This window comes from Hyalella azteca, unplaced genomic scaffold (assembly GCF_000764305.2).
Source record: "Hyalella azteca isolate HAZT.00-mixed unplaced genomic scaffold, Hazt_2.0.2 contig9858, whole genome shotgun sequence".
NCBI lineage: Eukaryota > Metazoa > Arthropoda > Malacostraca > Amphipoda > Hyalellidae > Hyalella > Hyalella azteca.
The window spans coordinates 267,114-286,943 of NW_025939917.1; the positions used below are offsets into that span (position 1 = coordinate 267,114).

A 19,830-nucleotide genomic window follows, 5' to 3' on the forward strand; every position below is an offset into this window, starting at 1 on the left:
CCAGGCAATAAGTCCAGCAGCTATCTCAATCAATCGTCAGTTATGGAACTGTCTCTTATACACATCTAGATGTGTATAAGAGACAGTCCCTACAGGGCTCTACTATTCAAACTATCGAATTGAATTTCCGACTAATTGATGATAATTTATTGATGACATCCAACAAAACTAGCCAAACATACGTGTAATTTCAACCTATGGATCGTTAACTTCGTCAAAATTCTGCTCTAAATTACTTCAACACTGAAACGGTCGTTCGCTGACATTTTATGTACCAAGATCATTTACTTCAGCTATCAAAATGACACGAATGCAGGTCAGAGCATAATAAATTCAGTTATTAAAAATTCGTGTTTATTAAAGGACTTTTAGCTAAAATACTGAACAAATTAGTTTGTCTGAAAATTCGAAGTGAAGTCTACAATTATATTTTAAAGGGCGCTAAAATGAATTTATTTGCTAATAAAATGTGCTTTTGCTAGAAGTTCAGAATTTTAGCATTTGCTACAAATTTAGAAAATATGATGCTTCCCATGAATGAAGAAAGCAACAAAATAATCGAATGTGCATCAATCGTGAAGAAATATGTGAAATCGAATGGAAGAATGATGCTGGCTTACATAAGAATATATAATTACGATCTATAGGTATCGTTCGAGGATTCACAAAGTTGGAACGTTCATCGGAGCGATTCGTGAGCAAATGTGTTGAATTATTTCGCGTTGGGGGTCAGGTAGGACTGGGCAGGCTTGCCGGGTTGCCTCAGGCTACCGCCTGCTGAAGCTCCAAACCCGGAGCCAAATGATGCTCCAGGGGAACCTCCAACGTTGCTCGCTGCTGCACCTCCAACGCTGAGTCCTCCAGCAGCACTAGAAGTTCCTTGTGAGAAACTAGCTCCAAATCTCGGTGCGCCAACTAGACTGCTTCCTGCTGATGCTCCACCAGTCCCTTGCGACGCTCCGGCGCCAAACGAAATACCGCCGAAAGTACTTTGGCTCGAGCCTGCGGATGCACCTCCCGCAGCCACTGCAGATCCAGCTCCAGCACCAGCAGCATGGGTAGCAGCAGCCCCTTGGCTTGCTGAAGCTCCGAATTGACTTGCGGCTCCTTGGCTAGCAGCAGCCCCTTGGCTTGCTGAAGCTCCGAATTGGCTTGCGGCTCCTTGGCTAGCAGCAGCCCCTTGGCTTGCTGAAGCTCCGACTTGGCTTGCGGCTTCCTCAGGCTCTGGATTTCTGGCAGCAAACTCTATTTGCTCCAACACGAAGGCTGGAAGTGGAGGAAGGGCGTTCGAGGTTGGCTTGAAGCCTTGTTCGTCAGCAACGTAGCTCAGTTCAAAAAGTTGGCCGTCGGGCAAAAGATACCTGTGTAAACATTGGCTTCATTTAATTTAGGATGTAATCTTAGGTGGTTAGGATCAACAAAGAAAAAAATTTCGACGTAAACACTTATTGAAACTTGAAAAAATAATTTTATCAAAAAATTTTGAATTATCATAATCGCTGTAAAAGCTTTTGACCATTCACAACGTAATTGAAAATCCAGAAAGACATCAATATTCCACGTACTATAAACGCAAAGTTCAGTGCAGAGAATTCTTTTTACGTAATTGAAGGTTTTAATCAGAGTAATATGTTTTTTCTACCGTGATTATGCTCATTTAATTATTGCTTATTGATGAAAATTCTTAAAGATTTTACACTTTATATATATTGATCATTGAAACGTAGTGTACGAGTATACTACTGACTTGTATGATCCAGTTTGCACGATGCCTCCATTGGCCCCTGGCTCGCCCTTCTCCTGAAAGACAGTTCCATCGGCGCCCTCGACGTTGAAGCTGTAAGCTCCAGTCTCATCAGGCCCCGCCCGCACGTCGCTGACGATTGCAACTGATTCTGCTGCTGAAGAAGCGCTGGAGCTGCTGCTGCTGCTGCTAAATGCACTTCCAGAAACTCCGGTTGCTTCGCCTTTTGTGCTGCTAGTTTTGAAACCACTATTAAGGCCAGAAATTCCTGTAGCCACCGCAGATCCAGCTCCAGCACCAGCAGCGTGGGTAGCAGCAGCTCCTTGGCTTGCTGAAGCTCCGAATTGGCTTGCGGCTCCTTGGCTAGCAGCAGCTCCTTGGCTTGCTGAAGCTCCGAATTGGCTTGCGGCTCCTTGGCGAACAGCGGTTCCTTGGCTTGCAGAAACACCGAAGTGGCTTGAGGCTCCTTGGCTAGCAGCAGCTCCTTGGCTTGATGAAACACCAAATTGGCTGGCGGCTCCTTGGCTAGCAGCAGCCCCTTGGCTTGCTGAAGCTCCGAAGTGGCTTGAGGCTCCTTGGCTAGCAGCAGCTCCTTGCTTTGCTGAAACACCGAAGTGACTGGCGGCTCCTTGGCTTGCAGAAACACCGAATTGGCTGCCGGCTCCTTGGCTAGCAGCGGCTCCTAGACTTGAACTTGCTCCGAAGGCGGTGCCACCTACCTGGGCTCCAGGCCCTCCTGAACTGGCTGCAGTTTCTTGTGAAATAGTTTCTGAGAAAGCTACTCCTCCTGGGATGGAATAGGTGTAACGTTCTTCCGTAGTCTTCAGTTGACTTGGCGCCGCAGTGACAATGGCAAAAGCCACAGACACGATCAGTATTTGCTGAAAAGTCAGAGATAAAAGAGATAATCTTTTTAGACTAAATTGTGACGATATTGACGATATTAACAATAAATTAAGTCAATTGAAAGTACAGGGAACAGTAACTTTACAGACGTTAAAGGATTTTAGTCATGGATACACAGAATTGCTTCATCCAATTGTTTTGCTCATTTACTGCATCTTATAAAATAGAAAAAATATTACTCAGTTCCCACTGCAGTGAGTGACAGAGAGCGCATTTTTCCGTCGACGAAAACATGAAGTCACGGACAGACAGACAGACAGACGGACATGGCGAGCACAACATTGCATTTTTTCATAACTGAGAAAATGCGCTAAAAATTACACACTTTAGTTTTGTACTCACAGATTGCATCGTGGTTCGTGTCCTGTGGTCCTACTAACTGCGAGGCTGTCCTCGTTTATGATGGTCTTCAATCATGACTGTTGGTTTTATACCCGAGAAGTGAAGTAAACTTAATTGTGCAGCATTACTAATGCACCAAAGACTGTTGATACTTAGTATGAGGAGAGCACCACTTCTTTCGAGGGTCATCTGAAGCAAAAGTGAGCGGAATAACAATTTTTACAGACGGATTATAGCGTGAAACCTTCACTATGTGAGATTTTGATTACTAAAATTTAGTGAGCGCTGAATTTCAACGCCCAAAAAAAACGATAAAATTAAGTTAGTGTTGTGCTCAAATGAGGCTGTAAAAACATGATTCCAATTTTCCTTTAAGAAAAGTTTGTTGCCGCTACTACTGAGAAGCTCCATTTTTCTGTAACTTAATTTTAATGAACAATAATAATATGTAATGCAGAGGCATTTTTCATATCGTGTATAGTTTATATATAAACGTGTTACCTCATGGATATTATTGTAGGTCAGCATTAGAGAAAAATTAATTTGGTCAATGCAGGAATATTTACAACATTTTCAGCGAAATTAAAAATCATGTTGCATGATATTCATCGGGTTGAACATCCAGTTCACAGTAGAATTTGATTTTTTTATTGCGCAGAAACAAATACAATAAATGACTTAATATCATTAGTCGTGACTATCTGCAATACAATCTAGTATATGTACTCCGTAATGATTCACAGCATGCATGCAAATAACCCTAGGTAGTGTTGAATCACTTCTGTAACTTACAAATAAACAGCTTATGTCATAAAAGTTTACGACTAAAAAATATTAGGCCAAAAGATTTTATCTTTCTATTAGGCACGTTAAATCATCGAAGGATTCTCTTAGTTAATACAAAGTTTAGCTGCCTTGTTATGGAAATCAATTTATGATGTTTCGAACATACTTTCATAAATAATTGACGCTATTCATTCCAATGACAACTAGGAAAACATCAAATTCCATTTATTTTGTATAGCTTTTCTCTAATTTGTTTCTGACTATTTCTGTGAACATAAAAAATAGTGAGCCAGAATTAAAAATTTTTCGAATATTTTTAGCAAATATATTTCCGTATTCCATGTGCTCTTATAATACTCTTATGTAGTAATTAAATGGATACACATGCACGATAGATGAAAAATAATAATTTAAAGCATTCGGAGCGGCAGGAGTGACTGAATAATGCAGACTGAATACTAAGTTGTTGTCGGCCATGAGAAGAGCAATGACGTCATGAATTAATTTGTTAAAGCAAACTCACGAGAATTTAGTGGCCTGGTAAACAACCAGGCTCGTTATTTTTGTCCCAGTTTATTGCTGAGGTCACTTCTGTAAATATCGCTGATACCTTGCATGAAATTTTAATCACGCTAGTCTGGGGAAACCTTAATTACTTATAGACAAACAATATAGAAATTGCTATAATACATACTGTTGTTTGCGCATTTTCTCATTTATGGAAAAATGCACTATTGTGCTCGCCATGTCCGTCTGTCTGTCTGTCCGTCTGTCTGTCTGCCCGTCCGTGACCTCAAGTTTTCGTTGACGAGAAAATGCGTTCTCTGTCACTCACTGCAGTGAGTACTGAGTTATATTCAAATCACTTCCCAAATGACGGGGATCATTTGAATGGAATCGGATGACCGCATATTTCGTTAGATTTCAATCGTTTAGAAAAATTTCATACACATGTCTCACTCTGAGTCCCGAAGATACGAATTCAAGTCGACGAGGAAAAATAATAACTTCATAAGCGTGGATAAATTTTTGCTTGTATTATGCTAACAGGTTAGTCTAACATTTCAGGGATAGACTAGCCTGTAATTTACGAGAAACTTCAATCCTAAATCCAAACGTTCTTATTGTGATAAAATTCTAATTACTGTATATTGAAAAAGTCCACAATTTATTTGTCGCACTCGTAGATATTTTTTAGCAGGAAAAAATTGGTTGATAAAATAGTTTTTCTCTTTTTTACGCATTTTCTCATTTAAGGAAAAGTGCACTATTGTGCTCGCCATGTCCGTCAGTCCGTCCGTCTGTCTGTCCGTCGGTGACTTCACGTTTTCATCGACGAGAAAAAGCGCTCTCTGTCACTCACTGCAGTGAGTACTGAGTTATATTTTTTCTTTTACTGATTTATGATTATTTACGTTTTACGATAATTCTTTATATTTTTCGTAAACATTGCTCAACTTCTTATATGCGTTGTTTAGGTTTCCAGTATGCATGTGAAATGAAATCTTCGAAACTCCTTATTTAATAAATACACAAGCTCATTTCTTTTTAGCTTATCAACTTTTGGTTAGGCATTAGCTACAGTTTCAGTGGCTCAAATTGCCACCATCTTGGATCCAATTTAAATATTATACTAGCATTCATCCCTATTGAAATTTTCTTTTATGTTAGTCACCCTCCAAAATTTCGTCGTCGTCGCAGGTGAGCTCTGACGACGAACATGTCGCAACATCGCTCAGCCCCGTTGACCTTATCGGATCACCAGAAAATTATTGGGTATCGATGCTGGGAGAACAGATCGTCTATAATAATATCATATTAACGCGGCTCAATTTGTTCCCCTTATGGTCAATCATGTGAGACTTTTTATTTGCATTCAATCGAAGCCATTTTATTTAATTGCTGTGTAATCAAAAGTGCGTTGTACAGGTTTAGTAGGGCTCACATTGTCTTGACCCAGTATTGATATTTTTATTTAATATGAAAACTGGTTTAACAATTGGTAGAAACCACTATACATATATACATGTAAAACTTGAATGCAAACAAATCGATCCATAAAAATCTCACTGATGCTAAACCTAAAATCTATGTAATGCGTTTACCATTAAACATCTAATTGTTATACTCAATAAAACTTAGTAAGAAGCATTTAACATTTTTCAAAATCAATATACCATTCAGGAGACAAATGTAACTTCCTAAGAAATTTATTTTAAGAACTGCAGCGTTATTATAAAATAAAGTTCAAGGTATAAAGTCAGTCCAAAGATTAGATTGAGCTTGAATGAATTGACCGAACTCCATTCACCGTAAAATTTCATAGTTAAATAGCGAGTTAGAATTTATACTTTCACTATCTTCATTCATGGGTAAATTATTCAAAATCGAAAATGAGTTTTCGGGAGTCCTTACTACAAAATAGTAAAATTATGTTCATGAAGCTTGCTGAAATTGAACTTATGCGCGGATCAATTACTTGAGTAAGCAAGATGAAAATTAGAGCTACCCCAATTTATAATTGAGTTCAGCTATGGAGGCGAAGAGACAGCACAAGCGGTCGACCTCGAATTTCAGCGAGGTCTGGTCAGCCGCTGCCTGCAAGCGATATCTTAACTGGGTAACTGGGACCCTTGTTAATGGAAGGCCAGTTTCGTAAAAGACTGAAGAAAATGTAACATGCACACATGGAACAAGTAATTTAAAAACTAGAACCCTGAAATGAGTTTCGTAGATATGAGATAATTTTTTCAACTGAAGTTGATTAAAGAAAATGTAACATGTACATATGGAACAAGTAATTTAAAAACTAGAACTCTGAAATGAGTTTCGTAGGTATGAGATATTTTTTTCAACTGAAGTTGATTAAAGAAAATGTAACATGTACATATGGAACGAGTAATTTAAAAACTTGAACCCTGAAATGAGTTACGTAGGAATGAGTAAATTTTTCAACTGAAGTTGATACATACATTGTTAAGTCTAACCATAAGTTGAAAATTTAAACTGATATATAAAATAAATTTATTCAAAGCAAGACGGGACTTTGTTCAGGCATTCTTCAAATTTAAAACATACTTTAATTTGTTTAAAAATTTGTTTATCCTAATCCTGATAAAAAAAGTTACTTCGACGATACAATGGATGCTACAGTATTTTTAAGGGAAAAGATTTATCTAACGACATTACCTCTGAACTTTTATTCAAGTATCTAAGGAAGCTTAAATCATCTTGCTCATGTTCCATGATTTAGTTCATCATTCAGAAAAAAATGATTTTCAGGAATATAATTTTTTTGACGAATTTATTTTAGGTCGTTTATATACACATGTTTTACATCGTATACATGCGATTTTGTGACAATGAATAACGAATCTCCAAATAATTAATAATTATTAATGTTAAATAATAATAATGAACAAGTAATATTATTGGCTAGGTTTATTATAAAGAGTTAAATCCTGTTATAACTCAGTCTTCGACTGGAAAGCACAGTAGCATGACTTATCTATTGCTGGCACGCAGAAAGTTTAAATTTTAAAAGTTCCATAGATTATAATACTCATTAAACATTACACGCATGATTGCTTTTTAAGTTCATCATAAAAGTTATCCCCTGGTATAATTCAGCAGTATAAAGCTACATGATATCCGCAACACACTATGACTTATCAATTGCTGGCACGCAGAAAGTTTAAAAGTTTCATAGATTATTAAACGCATTAAACATAACACGCTTGATTATTTTCAAAGTTCATCATAAAAGTTATCCCCTGGTATAATGCAACAGTATAAAGCTACATGATGAATGCAGCACAGTAGCATGACTTATCAATTGCTGGCACGCAGAAAGTTTAGAAGTTCCATAGATAATAAAACTCATTAAACATTACACGCATGATTAATCTTAAAGTTCATAATAAAAGTTATCCCCTGGTATAATGCAGCAGTATAAAGCTACATGATGTACGCAGCACAGTAGCATGACTTATCAATAGCAGGTACGCAGGAGAGTTCATGGATAACCATGCTTCAGTATGGGCTCCGTCCACCACTTTCTCTGGCTGACCCCGAAGTTCAAAGCCCGCCTCGAATACAAAGGGAATGATGGGAAGGACAAACAAGTCTTCCAATAACCATTATTATCATTTATTAGACAGGCCGCGAAGGATGCTTCGACATTTGTCAATCATATTCGACAGTTCACTTGACGATGGGTCAAACGAAAAAGGTTCTAGACGTTCTCAATTGTGTTAAGATTTATACACCAGGCTGACCAAGATGTTTCGAGCGTCCATCCTAATTTTGAATTTATGATGGCTTCACTGAGCAGATAATTTGTCGATTATATTTTATACAATGTTAGCCGGTAGGTCGGACGAGAAAGGTTATATGCATTGAGTGGGCAGCTGTTGAAAGACGCAGCTGCAAGCTGCGAAGCTCAGTTCGAACTGAAAAATTACCGTTTACAAATTTTTTGAACATGACAATTTTTTACTTATACTTTTTTCGGGGGGTGAGGGGCGAGTGTAAGGAAATGACCATCAATTACAGACCTTAACTCATGCTGCATAACAGACCTAAGAAGTTTCTTAAAATAGACTTCGAAGAGATATTTCAAAAAATGCTCTGTCTAATTACTTCAAATTATTGCAAGCTTCCAAAACATGAAACGTTGAAACTTCGTGGGTGACAAGATACACTGTACTACCTCAGTTACCTTAATTATCGGATACTATAAGTGATAAATTATGCGAAGTAGTGAAAATCTTTCATTTCTCACATATCATTTATGTTAGACACTGGTAAGGCACTCGATATTTCTGCCATTCACATTCCAAAGAAGCCAAAACTCATTTAATTGTGATGAAAACACAGCCATGACAGTTCACTTGATATTAATTTCATTTTTCTTTGCAGAGAAACCTTGTAGTAAAAATCCCTTCGCAAAACGAGTTTATTTTCCTGTTCAATGTCATTTTTTTCTAAACTAAACAGCCAATAGAAAGGTTTGTTTTGAGTTTTGTGGGCAAGCTCTACCTTCTGATTTCGCATTGGTCATTTCGTCTCAAATTGCGCGCTGTTGCAATATTTTTCTATATGGACTTGGCATATATGTTCCATGTTTGCATTGTTCACTGATATGAAAATAAATGCTAATGGGTTCATGAAGCGTGGATTAATCATGGATATTGACTATGTAAATGTCTTGTTATATATAAAAAATCTTGTAAAAAGTCTTGTTATATTGCCTATGTAAAAGTCTTGACTATGTAAAAGTCTCTTGATAAACTGAGAAACGCTCCCGACTATTTGATATTTTTTACAATAGCAGTAAAAGCCTGGCAGAAAATTAAGAATACCACGCAAACTAGCGTCGAAGTGGAAATAACTTGTCAAATATTTCAATTATTTTTAATATAAATATTATGAAATATTATAAAAAACAACATTTCAATGACTTACTTTGTGCCAATTAAAAAAAGGTTTTGTGGAATTATACAAACGGCCAATGAGTCTTACGGTGAATGGCGCTGAAAGACCAAATTTAGCAAAAAAATATATTTATTTAACGATTAAAATTTTTTTTCAAAACTGGACTGATAAGCCTGCATTTAGGATGATCAGCTGACGGAAGTTACATCGGAAGTTATTTTGTGGAAAGGAGCTCGTTTTTCGCAAGGACATAATCGAATCTGCTAAATGATTGCATGCATTCAACTCTCAACCGCAACCGTGAAGAACAAGGACAATTGCGACGGTATAAAACATGTCCTTGTTGGATCTCGATTCAGTTATCATCGAACGAGACAGAGGTACCTCAACTAAATCCGACATGCTGATAGTGAGTCATATAGTGATGATGTATATGCGTAATTTATATGTCTGTGAAAATTAATAATGTAGGACAACCGACATCGGTTACAATCCAGAATAGGCATAACTTTCAATTTCGGCACGCTAGTATCGCGTATATATTCGCTTATACTCGTATAGTTAAAGTTAAACGTTTAACTCGTAAATTTATACTCGTAAAGTTAAAGTTAAAGAAATGATTATAAATTTTGTCAAATAATAATAAAGTTAATGAAATAAAGAATGGATGCTGCTTGGTGAATGAGGCATGGAACCAGGCATCAAATAAAGTTCTTTTGGCTATAAAGCGAGTTTTTGAAACTTGGTAAGTGCCGTTGCTTTGAAAACTTTTGACGATTTTGGATTGAATTTCCAGCTCCATTCTTCCTAAAAATTCAATTCCTGCTAGCCTTCCCTAGCCAGGAAATAGAGCAATAAAAAAGTAAATACCGGACATGGGTAAGAAATCCTGACAAAACCGCGTCCGCTTATATACTCTGCAACTAGTTTGTACTGAAAAACCGGACGCATAAATAAATGAACTACATTACCGGGCATAAAAAAAAGCCAACTTAGGGTTAGAGTTAGGGTTAGGTGTGTACAAAACCCTTCTTTACGTTGCTAGGGACCTTTCTACTGGGGTCAGGTACATGCAGACTACACAAAAACTAGAATTCTTTGTATTCATTGCTCTGGGTTCCTGAATAAAGAAGAAATTATGTATCCTTAAAATATTCATACTGAATTTATTACATCTCATTTTACCTTTGTGCCATGATATTTTAAGAAATATTCTTTGTATTTTCAATCTGTCCAATCTAATTTTATTTTAATAAATTTATTGCCGACTTTCTGAAAGCAGCTTGAAAAAAGATATAAAACTTTAATCCAATTTGAACCTTATTTCATGTTTTTTTCAGGTCATATGCATGGCGCTTGCCTTAAGCTTAACCGAGGCAGCACCGCAAGGCTATTATTCTCCCTCTTCGCCTCCTGCATCAACTTTTCCAGCCAGCGATGGAAGCAGTTGGTGGAGCAATGCTGGAGGTAATGCTGCTGTCGGAGGAGCAGGAGGTGGAAGTGCAGGAAGTTCGTGGGCAGTTGGAGGAGCAGGAACTGGAGCAGGAGGTGGAGCAGGAGGTGGAAGTGCAGGAAATGCGTGGTCAGCTGGAGCAGCAGGAACTGGAGCAGGAGGTGGAGCAGGAAGTGGGAGTGCAGGAGGCGCGTGGTCAGCTGGAGGAGTAGGAGATGGAGCTCAAGCAGGATGGGGAGTAGCTGGAGGAATTGCTGGAGGAGGTGGAACATTTGGTGCAAGAGGGGGAGCTGCAAGTGCACAAGCAGGTGGAATCGGTGGTGCGAGCTATGGTGCCGCTGGATCTTCAGTGAGTGGTGGAACTGGAGTCCAGAGAGGAAGTTCAGCAGGAGGTGGAACCGTTGGGGGTGGAGCACGTGGCTTACTGACGCCACCAGGTGGAGGAGGAACTGCTGCAGCTGGAGGCTTTGCCGCAACTGGTGGAGGCACTGCTGGAGCTGGTAGAGGTGCAGGTGGAGGCGTTTCCGCAGCAGGTGGAGGTGCAGCAGCTGCATGGGGAGGTGCAGCTGCCGCAGGTGGAGGTGCAGCTGCTGCAGGTGGAGGTGCAGCTGCTGCAGGTGGAGGTGCAGCTGCCGCTGGTGGAGGTGCAGCTGCCGCTGGTGGAGGTGCGGTGCAGCTGCCGCTGGTGGAGGTGCAGCTGCCGCTGGTGGAGGTGCAGCTGCAGCTGGTGGAGGTGCAGCTGCTGCAGGTGGAGGTGCAGCTGCAGCAGGTGGAGGTGCATCCAAAACTCCAGTAGCAATCATCAAAGACGAGAGAAAAGCTCCCGATGCAGCAGGTTCCTACAGCTTCTCCTTTGAAGCGGAAAACGGAATTGCGCGGTCGGAGTCCGGATCTTTGAACGCCCAAGGAATGATTGTGCAAACTGGAGAATATTCGTAAGTACGAATATTTAATTATTTTTTTATTGTTTGAATGAAATGCTGAGTGTAAAACATAACTCTGTTTTTTTTTTGAAATTTTTAAGAGTAAGTTGTAAACCGCTGTAGCGTTGGTGCAACACCTGTTCCATGAAAAGGAAAATGATTGTCAAGCAGAAGAAATTTCTTTTTTGCGTTATTATCACAATTTCAACCTTTTTTTGTTATAAATAAGATCAAATAATATCTCTGAACCTTTTATAGTGCCATGAATTTTATACTGCCAATTTATAGAAGCTTTGACGATTTGACTATTTGTATATTGTGTAGTAACTCTCGTTACAAGTTTCTTTGATACGAATACCATTGGCGGCGGTTAATACGTACGAATACCATAAAAGAAGGTATGAGTGACTTGATTGGCCTTGGCCTAACAAGCAAGACATAGTTAATCAGCTCACAGAATTTAAGTGCCATTCTCTTCTTCTAATTAGGATACTTTATTAAGCAGTTCGTTCATTGTGCATCGATCGATTTTATGTTCAATTTAACCTGCAGAACCTTTTTTACTGCCGTCGATAGTGCTATTCCTACCAAGTTGACCATCGAGCAGCATACGAGTGATGAAACCTTGTCTAATTATGACTGCACTGTTTTCAATTCGATGATTTACCTAAAAAGAAAACTTGTCCAGGCATTCATATAGAGCAAGTTTTTTTATTTAACTTTCGTTTTTTCGGAGACTGCTTTTTCCAATGAGAGTTTTTTAAACTCAATTGTCTCTAAGTTGCTTTTGAGGTCACACAATCAGTGTGTGACAATATAAATAAATTAAAAGTTATTGCATAGTTTCGATTGAATGACGAACTATTCTGTCGTCAATTCAGCCGAGAAAAATGTACTTAAAAGTTTCATGTACAGCTAATTAAATTTTAAGTTATTAACTCAGAGAACTTAATAATATTTTTTGAGACGAATCCATGGGAAGTTCGTATCAACTTGAATGACTTTAGAGCTACGTTTCCAAGCCATGCACTTACACTTTATTTCAGTTGACAATTTTTTGAAACGCTTACCCCCTGTTTAGTGGCTCTAAAGTTTAGTTTGCGACGAATCGTACTAGGTCAGTATTACTACGACGCCTTTCTATTGGACAAGAATGGCTTGCGAAGATGTTCATTTCGTCAATATGACGAAATTCTGATAATTCATTTATTTTAATAAAACTAATTGTTTTCAAACTTTGTCGTGCGTTCGCGCAGCCTGTGGGAAAGTCTGATATATGAGCCACATCACCCGGCCCCTTCCAAAAGAAGCCCTTCATAAAGGCTCCTTTATCAGAGGCTCATTTATCAAGGGCTCATTTATCAAGGGCTTCTTTACCAAGGGCTCATTTATCAAGGGCTCATTTATCAAAAGCTCCTTTACCAAGGGCTCATTTATCAAGGGCTCATAATGACTACCTTATATAGTGTTCATTATAAAAAATAAGCTTTTGAAATCAGGAACTAATTAATTTTAATTCAAATTTTAGTTGTTAATTCAGCTAATTCAAGTGGTTTCACATGAATTCAAGTGAACTGTACATAGAAAAAAATATCGACTACTTTAAGTAGTACACATTATTACACATATCAGTGGTAGTTTCTAAGTTAAATAAAACCGGCCGCTAATGAAAACTTGTAGCCATCTTCATTAAAGAGCAGGTGTTCTCTTCCTAATTAAAAAAAATCAAATTGTAATCCTTAACTTGAATCAAGGCGAAAAAGAAGAGAATTTCCGCTGAAATCGGGCACTTTCAACACCACTAATCGCGAATAATTTATTTTCAGATACACGATGCCTGACTAATTGGGTATTTTCAATACCACTAACCCTGAATAAATTATTTGCAGATACACGATGCCTGACGGGCAGAAGTTCAAACTGACTTACATCGCGGATGGTAATGGATTCCAGCCGCAGTCTTCCTTCCTGCCACCCGTCCCTGACTTCGTGAAGGAGCAGATAGAGAGGGCCAAGAAAGAGGATGCTGAAGCAGCTGCTAAAGGTGGAAGTGCAGGAGGTGGAAGTGCAGGAGCAGGAGGTGGAAGTGGAGGAGCAGGAGGTGGAGGAGGAAGTAGTAGCTACTGGAGGAGGAGGAGCTGGAGTAGGTGGAGCAGCTCCAGGCGGAGGTGGATACGGTGGTGGGGTAGTAGCTACTGGTGGAGGAACTGGAGTAGGTGGTGGATGGATAGCTACTGGCGGCGGAAGTGGAGTGGGTGGGCCAGGTTCAACTTGGGGTGCATATTGGGGCAGAGGAAGAGCTGGTGGATCATCTTCAAGTGGAGTAGGATATGGTCGTTGATGGTTTCGGGTGGTAGAAGGGCTGGATTAAACTTAACAGTTTCAGGTAGAAGTAGATAGTACGGTGGAACAATGGCTCCTGGGAATGGAACAGCTGGATTAGTTGGATTTGTGCCAGTGTAGCAACGATACCATCAGGGCACCGCGGGATAGGGGATGTTTGTCGCGTGTGAAAGAATTTAACGCGGATAAACCAGAAAATATTGTTGTAAATATGGCGCTCGACTATGGTGAATGGAAAACAATAACTCGATAATAATCGTTTTGTTATTGTGTGTCTGAGTGTTAACACTCGAATTATTTATTTGATGCGACCATCGTGTTAAAAATAAGATAACTTGTTAGCAAAGAAGTCGCTCTCTAATTTATTGAGTGAAGATAAACTGATAAATATTTTTTATAACGGCATGTAAAGTGTACAAAGACAATTTTCATGATAAACCTTTTAGGATACTAGAATGTACTCAGCAAGAACAATATTTAAATAGAGATAATTTTAGGTACATGTATTTATATTCTTTTTGCTCATATTATTAATTTATAACAAGAATTTCTCCCAGATATGTCCTGGGTAATAAATAAACAATACAAGATAGCTTATTGTTATTGGTTTCATTTCACGGACTGAATGTGAAGACGGCAATAAGAAGAACATTTTTATCATTTAAAAAATTGACTCGAGATTTGAACAAATACGTAAGTGACAGAATTTAGTGTTCAAACCATTTTTCAGCACAAATTTCTTTCTCCAGCGGAAAAACGCATTCAAATTTTTAATTAAATCTGTTTGTTGTTCATAAGTCAAACATTAATTCGAAGACTTATAATTTCACCGCTTCATGATTCACAAAATGTTTTCCCTTCAATTTTCTTGAATCATCCTTCCGTAGAAAACATTTGAAGCCTGAGATAATAGGAAAAAAAGTTAAGCAAATCCATGGCAGCATTGCACGCTGAACAGAAAATAAAATATAATCTTAAAGATATAGCAAAAAAATAAGAATTTTTAGCGATGCACAAGTCAAATTCACTTGATGCGTCCGATGCCGAATACTATTTAGGAGCCGCAATGCATCTCAAATGTAATGTAAAAGTAAACTAATATAGAAGTAATGTAATGTAAAAGTAAGTAATCATGTGCGGAAAAATATTAAAGGCTTCTTGCTGGTATAATGTTATAAACTGTGTATGCAGATTCTGTACTTAATTAATACAGTTAATTTATTTATTTAAAATGAAAACTTGAAAGGTGGGAATAAAGTCTTAAATTCTATATCTTACAATAATATGATCAAAGTTAAGTGAGATCTCGGTAATTCCAAACGAGAGAGGTGACTTCAAACTTGATAATAGATATCAAACGATGCAATAATTGTGTTTGTAAACTTAAAAAGAATTTCATTTTGAAACCACTATCACAATTCAATAAATTAATGACGCGCTCTTCGAACTTAAAATCACATTAATTTCTCGTTTCTTGTGAAATGTTCTTCAAGATACGAAGATATCTTTTACCTGCCCTTTAGCATCAGGCATTTCGTTTGGGAAATTTATTTTTCGATAATTTCCCGGAAAAAGATTTGGTACGTAAATCTGGAGATCGAGTAAAAATTTTAAAGAAGACATTTAAAATTTGAATTTTTTTTTGCATTTGCTATGTATGCTATATTTAAACACGGGTGGTTTATAGCAAGAGCATTCAATGATTTTCTAAGTTTTGAGATTGTTTCGGAATTATTTTCAAGGTTAAAAATTTTCCTGTTGTATTAGATTGTTGATTTATGTACTTATTCGCACCAAAATTTCTATATTCAATGTTTCATATAACCTGAAAATGAAAGTTGTTACATTCAAAACGTCGTTAATAAATTAAAGTTACTTCCTTAAACCTGCATTTGATTAACTAACGTCGTCTAAAGAATATTCTTCGACACTAAAAATTTAAATTTATCAATTCTATTCTTCAAGATACGAAGATATCTTTTACCTGCCCTTTTGCATCAGGCATTTCGTTTGGGAAATTTATTTTTCGATAATTTCCAGGAAAAAGATTTGGTACGTAAATCTGGAGATCGAGTAAAAATGTTAAAGAAGACATGTAAAATTTGAATTTTAATTTTTTGCATTTGCTGTATATGCTATATTTAAACACGGGTGGTTAATAGCCAGAGCATTCAATGATTTTCTAAGTTTTGAGATTGTTTCGCAATTATTTTCAAGGTTAAAAATTTTCCTGTTGTATTAGATTGTTGTTTTATGTACTTATTTGCACCAAAATTTCTATATTCAATGTTTCCTATAACTTGAAAATGAAAGTTGTTACATTCAAACGTCGTTAATAAATTAAAGTTACTTCCTTACACCTGCATTTGATTAACCAACGTTATGTAAAGAATATTCTTCGACACTAAAAATTAAAATTTATCAATTCTCTGACCAATAACCAACCGTGCTTAGATAAGCTTAATCTGTCATTTAATATTAACATACGCTATGTCTAAACAATTGCTATATTGCTCAATTGTTTATTATACATAAATATTCTAATATTATACTTCTAATATTCCTGAAGTATCTGTCCATACCATATTTTGTCAACATATTTCTCATCGCCATGAACTTGATGAATAAAATGTGGATCTAATATTACATAGTAGATATGCAACACCACATCACTATTTCAGATGCACAAAGTTATGTTACAGAATTTATTTCAACTCTCACTAATCCAAAATCTGAGACTAAAATTTTAAGAGGGTTAAAATGAGGTGAAAATTCTATCTACTGAAATTGAATATTAATTGAATATTATTCATCTATTATGCTTGAGTGGATGACTCGTAAAGTGTTAATTTCCCGATAGATGTAGCAAATCCATTCTGTATATTTATAACTTCTTATGATAGTACGTGCGAGAAAATGGAACTACTTTTAGCAGTCTGTGCAATGAAATATGTAGGTGGAGCTGAGCTGTACTCATGGTAGACTGCGAGATTAAAACGTAGAATTTTACGCTGTTGCCCTGCGGTATTGCAGCTTTGCAATTAATTAATTTATTTATCCATTGTATAATTTTTCTGTTTTTAACTTCTCATATTACTTTAATCTAATCTAATGAATTTTGAGCTGCATCATAATTATTAATTAAAATTGCGATTAGTCAACATTGTTTTTTTCCTATAAACATAAACATCTTGTGCACATTCACAAGAAATTACAAACTTCTGGATAACTGAAGTGTTAATAAAGTTCGGCATTCGTTGTAAAGGTGTAGGGGGTTGATGTGCATTAAGTGAGATTATCGACGAACGACAGTTGTTTTTAAACTGCATATTAAATCTAAGATGAATTACTGTAAGATATAATTGGAATATATCCTTTTTCGTCGGCTGTGTAGACCACTCTTGTCTCGTAGCCATTGCCGTTCCTAAACCTGCAAAAATTCTAGCGTTACATCCCAGAATTTCCGACACCCAAATTACTATGTGTTTCAATAAACAGTTGAGACTTCTCACTACGAAATAGAATCAATTGATCAATACAGTAAATTAATCATTTTTTATTCTGACTCTTCATTCATCCATGACTAATGAAGCTATCTAAAACCATTTACTTTGGCCATAATTTTGTGGATATCACTTATAACTATGAATAAGGTAATATGATATACTGTAACTCACGCGAAACGTCCATGCTGCCGGATTCCACCCTCTCCAAGAACGGTTCCGACTTCCTGACGCGATGTTCCATCAGCTGAACGATATTCGAAGTTGTACGACCCATCAAGATATTTATCCTCAGCCAAGAATAAGATTGGAGTTTTTATCTTATTTTCATAGTTGACATACTTGGTAACTCCGGTATCAGGTGAATTATTTGTTGGATCGTCTGTTATCGACGAGTCCCGGTTTTCATTGCCTTCATCCAAATGGTCGTGAGAAAAAATTCCGTCCGAGCTATAGCGATTTTCGTCCGAAATTTCGGAAGCAGCCCTTTGGAAAACACTTTTCAATGTGCCGTGAATATTCTCTATGTCGTTCCTCACTATGTGATCTTGTTCTGAATGACTTTCATTTGAAGTCTGATTCTCTGGTTCAGCAGTATTCAGACTCTCTGATTTATAATCCATGCTCTTGAAGGAAGAACTTGGAGTAGCATAAAAAGAAAATTTTTCTTCCTCCTCTGATGTGTTTTCTTCTTTTTCGTCAGGAAAAATTGTGTTCGATACATTGTTAAAGATATTTTCAAAAAATAGTTCTCCAATTGAATGATGTGAATGATTGAGATCATTAAAAGAGGGCGAATATCTGTAATCGTTGTTAAAGGTCACATGCGGGATATTTTGGCTAGCATCTGTCGCATAATCTCGTCCTAAGTAGACAATATACTTTTCATTCGTTGCAGGATAGTTTTCAGTGGTTTCAGAATTGAATAATTTACTAATATCAGGGACAAAATTCTGAGCGTTTACGGCTATGTCTTGATTAGATTTAAAATTTGGGATTGGAAAATTGTTAAATTTACTCGAAAATCTTTCATGTATGTTCTTCTCATCCGCTTTTTCAACATCTGTTCGAGCAGTATCGTTTATTTTCGAATTGGCACCTAATAGAATACTGTTAGTCAAGAACGACTGCTTCGTATTATGTCTGTCGATTTCTTGAAAGTTTGCTTCAACTGCCAGAGGCAATAGTTTTCTTGCCATCGGTTCTCGATGAGACTTAAAAGTATGTGCATAATCGTTTTGCTCAATGATCAACGAATCTACTAATGTATCCGATTTTGTGATAGGAACTCTTAGCCCATTCATGCTGATTTCAGTTGGTTCGCTTTTATGGAATTTTGAATTATTTGTTTCTAAGTGATCCGACTTGTCGGATGGATTAATTTGATCAGTCATTGTAACAGATTCTAAATTTTGCCAGGGTTTTCCAGGCAGAGAGTCATAATATAATGAGAGGAATGGAATAAAATCGTCTGAATAATAATCGTAGGTCTTTGAATCATTGTAAATTAAATATCGACTTGGTACGTTAGGAACGGGATTTCCTCTAGGTACGGTTGGAGAATTAACCGGGTGAATTGAGGGCTCTTGCACATGGATGTCCGGCAAATTGCGAATTTGAGGTTCTCTTGCGTGTATGGCTGGTAAATTAGAAACACGAATTGGAGATCCTTCCACATGTATAGTCGGCAAATCAGCATCAGGAAATATAGTTTTTACCATGTATGTGTCAGGTGAATGGGAAGGTTCATTTCGGGCCTCCTCCAGATGTGCGGCTGGTAAGTTATCTGCTCGATCTTGAGGTTTTTCTAAATGCATTCCTTGTAAATTAGGCGGCGTAGGTGCCACTTCTTCACCACGGATAAGAATTGAATCAGTTCGCTCATCAAAGCAAGCACCCACAAGTGATTCACAACGAAGACTCGGGAATATTTTATTGTAGTTACCTGATGATGATGATGTCGCATTTCTGTTGGAACTGTTAACAAAATCTGGAGATTCGGAAGTATATAATTCGTCGTTTATTTGAGTAGTGGATTCCTCGGATTCCGTACTACCATCGGTAAAATTCGTTCTCCGTGTTGAATTTAAAAGTTCTATATATTTTTCCCAAAGCTTTGTGAGAAGAGTTGGATACTGAGATTCTGTGTCACTCTGGTTAGTGCTTGACAAACTTGAAAAGATTTTATTTAGTTGATAGGCATCGGTGGGAACTTCCAATCCGGATACGTCGGTAGGGGATCCAACTACCGTGTCGAATTTATCTTCAGTTTCATTCTCTTTCCTAACGATTGGTTTAGGCTGGAAGAGCAAATTATCAGGACTTACTGATTTAGGCTTTGGTTTTTGCTCAAGTTGAAGTCGATAACTTGATACTGGCTTATACCTGGGACTT

At 37.4% G+C, this 19,830-nt stretch overlaps 3 protein-coding genes across 8 annotated transcripts; 1 reads left to right on the plus strand and 2 right to left on the minus strand.

Annotated features, from left to right (window-relative positions):
- Nucleotides 1–336: 336 nt before the first annotated feature.
- On the minus strand, nucleotides 337–3,077 carry LOC108671875 (fibroin heavy chain). Of its 6 annotated transcripts, none has more exons than XM_018159478.2 (4): nucleotides 2,993–3,077; nucleotides 2,409–2,625; nucleotides 1,748–2,372; nucleotides 337–1,361 (listed from the first exon to the last, which is right to left on the minus strand). In XM_018159478.2, exons 1-4 carry the CDS (start codon nucleotides 2,999–3,001, stop codon nucleotides 713–715), a joined length of 1,500 nt encoding a protein of 499 aa, XP_018014967.1. In that variant the 5' UTR covers nucleotides 3,002–3,077; the 3' UTR covers nucleotides 337–712. The 6 variants fall into 6 exon arrangements, with proteins under 6 accessions (XP_018014967.1, XP_018014976.1, XP_018014990.1 ...); XM_018159487.2 differs by having other exon boundaries at nucleotides 1,748–2,336; nucleotides 2,373–2,625; XM_018159501.2 differs by having other exon boundaries at nucleotides 1,748–2,156; nucleotides 2,319–2,625.
- A 6,471-nt stretch (nucleotides 3,078–9,548) lies between these two features.
- Nucleotides 9,549–13,917, plus strand: LOC108671698 (glycine-rich protein DOT1-like). Its single transcript, XM_047882187.1, has 5 exons — nucleotides 9,549–9,623; nucleotides 10,555–11,332; nucleotides 11,416–11,602; nucleotides 13,480–13,733; nucleotides 13,883–13,917. Exons 1-5 carry the CDS (start codon nucleotides 9,549–9,551, stop codon nucleotides 13,915–13,917), a joined length of 1,329 nt encoding a protein of 442 aa, XP_047738143.1.
- Nucleotides 13,918–15,918: 2,001 nt separating this feature from the next.
- Nucleotides 15,919–19,356, minus strand: LOC108671977. The gene is made up of 2 exons (XM_018159586.2): nucleotides 17,611–19,356; nucleotides 15,919–17,363 (listed from the first exon to the last, which is right to left on the minus strand). Exons 1-2 carry the CDS (start codon nucleotides 19,251–19,253, stop codon nucleotides 17,270–17,272), a joined length of 1,737 nt encoding a protein of 578 aa, XP_018015075.1. The 5' UTR covers nucleotides 19,254–19,356; the 3' UTR covers nucleotides 15,919–17,269.
- Nucleotides 19,357–19,830: the final 474 nt, after the last annotated feature.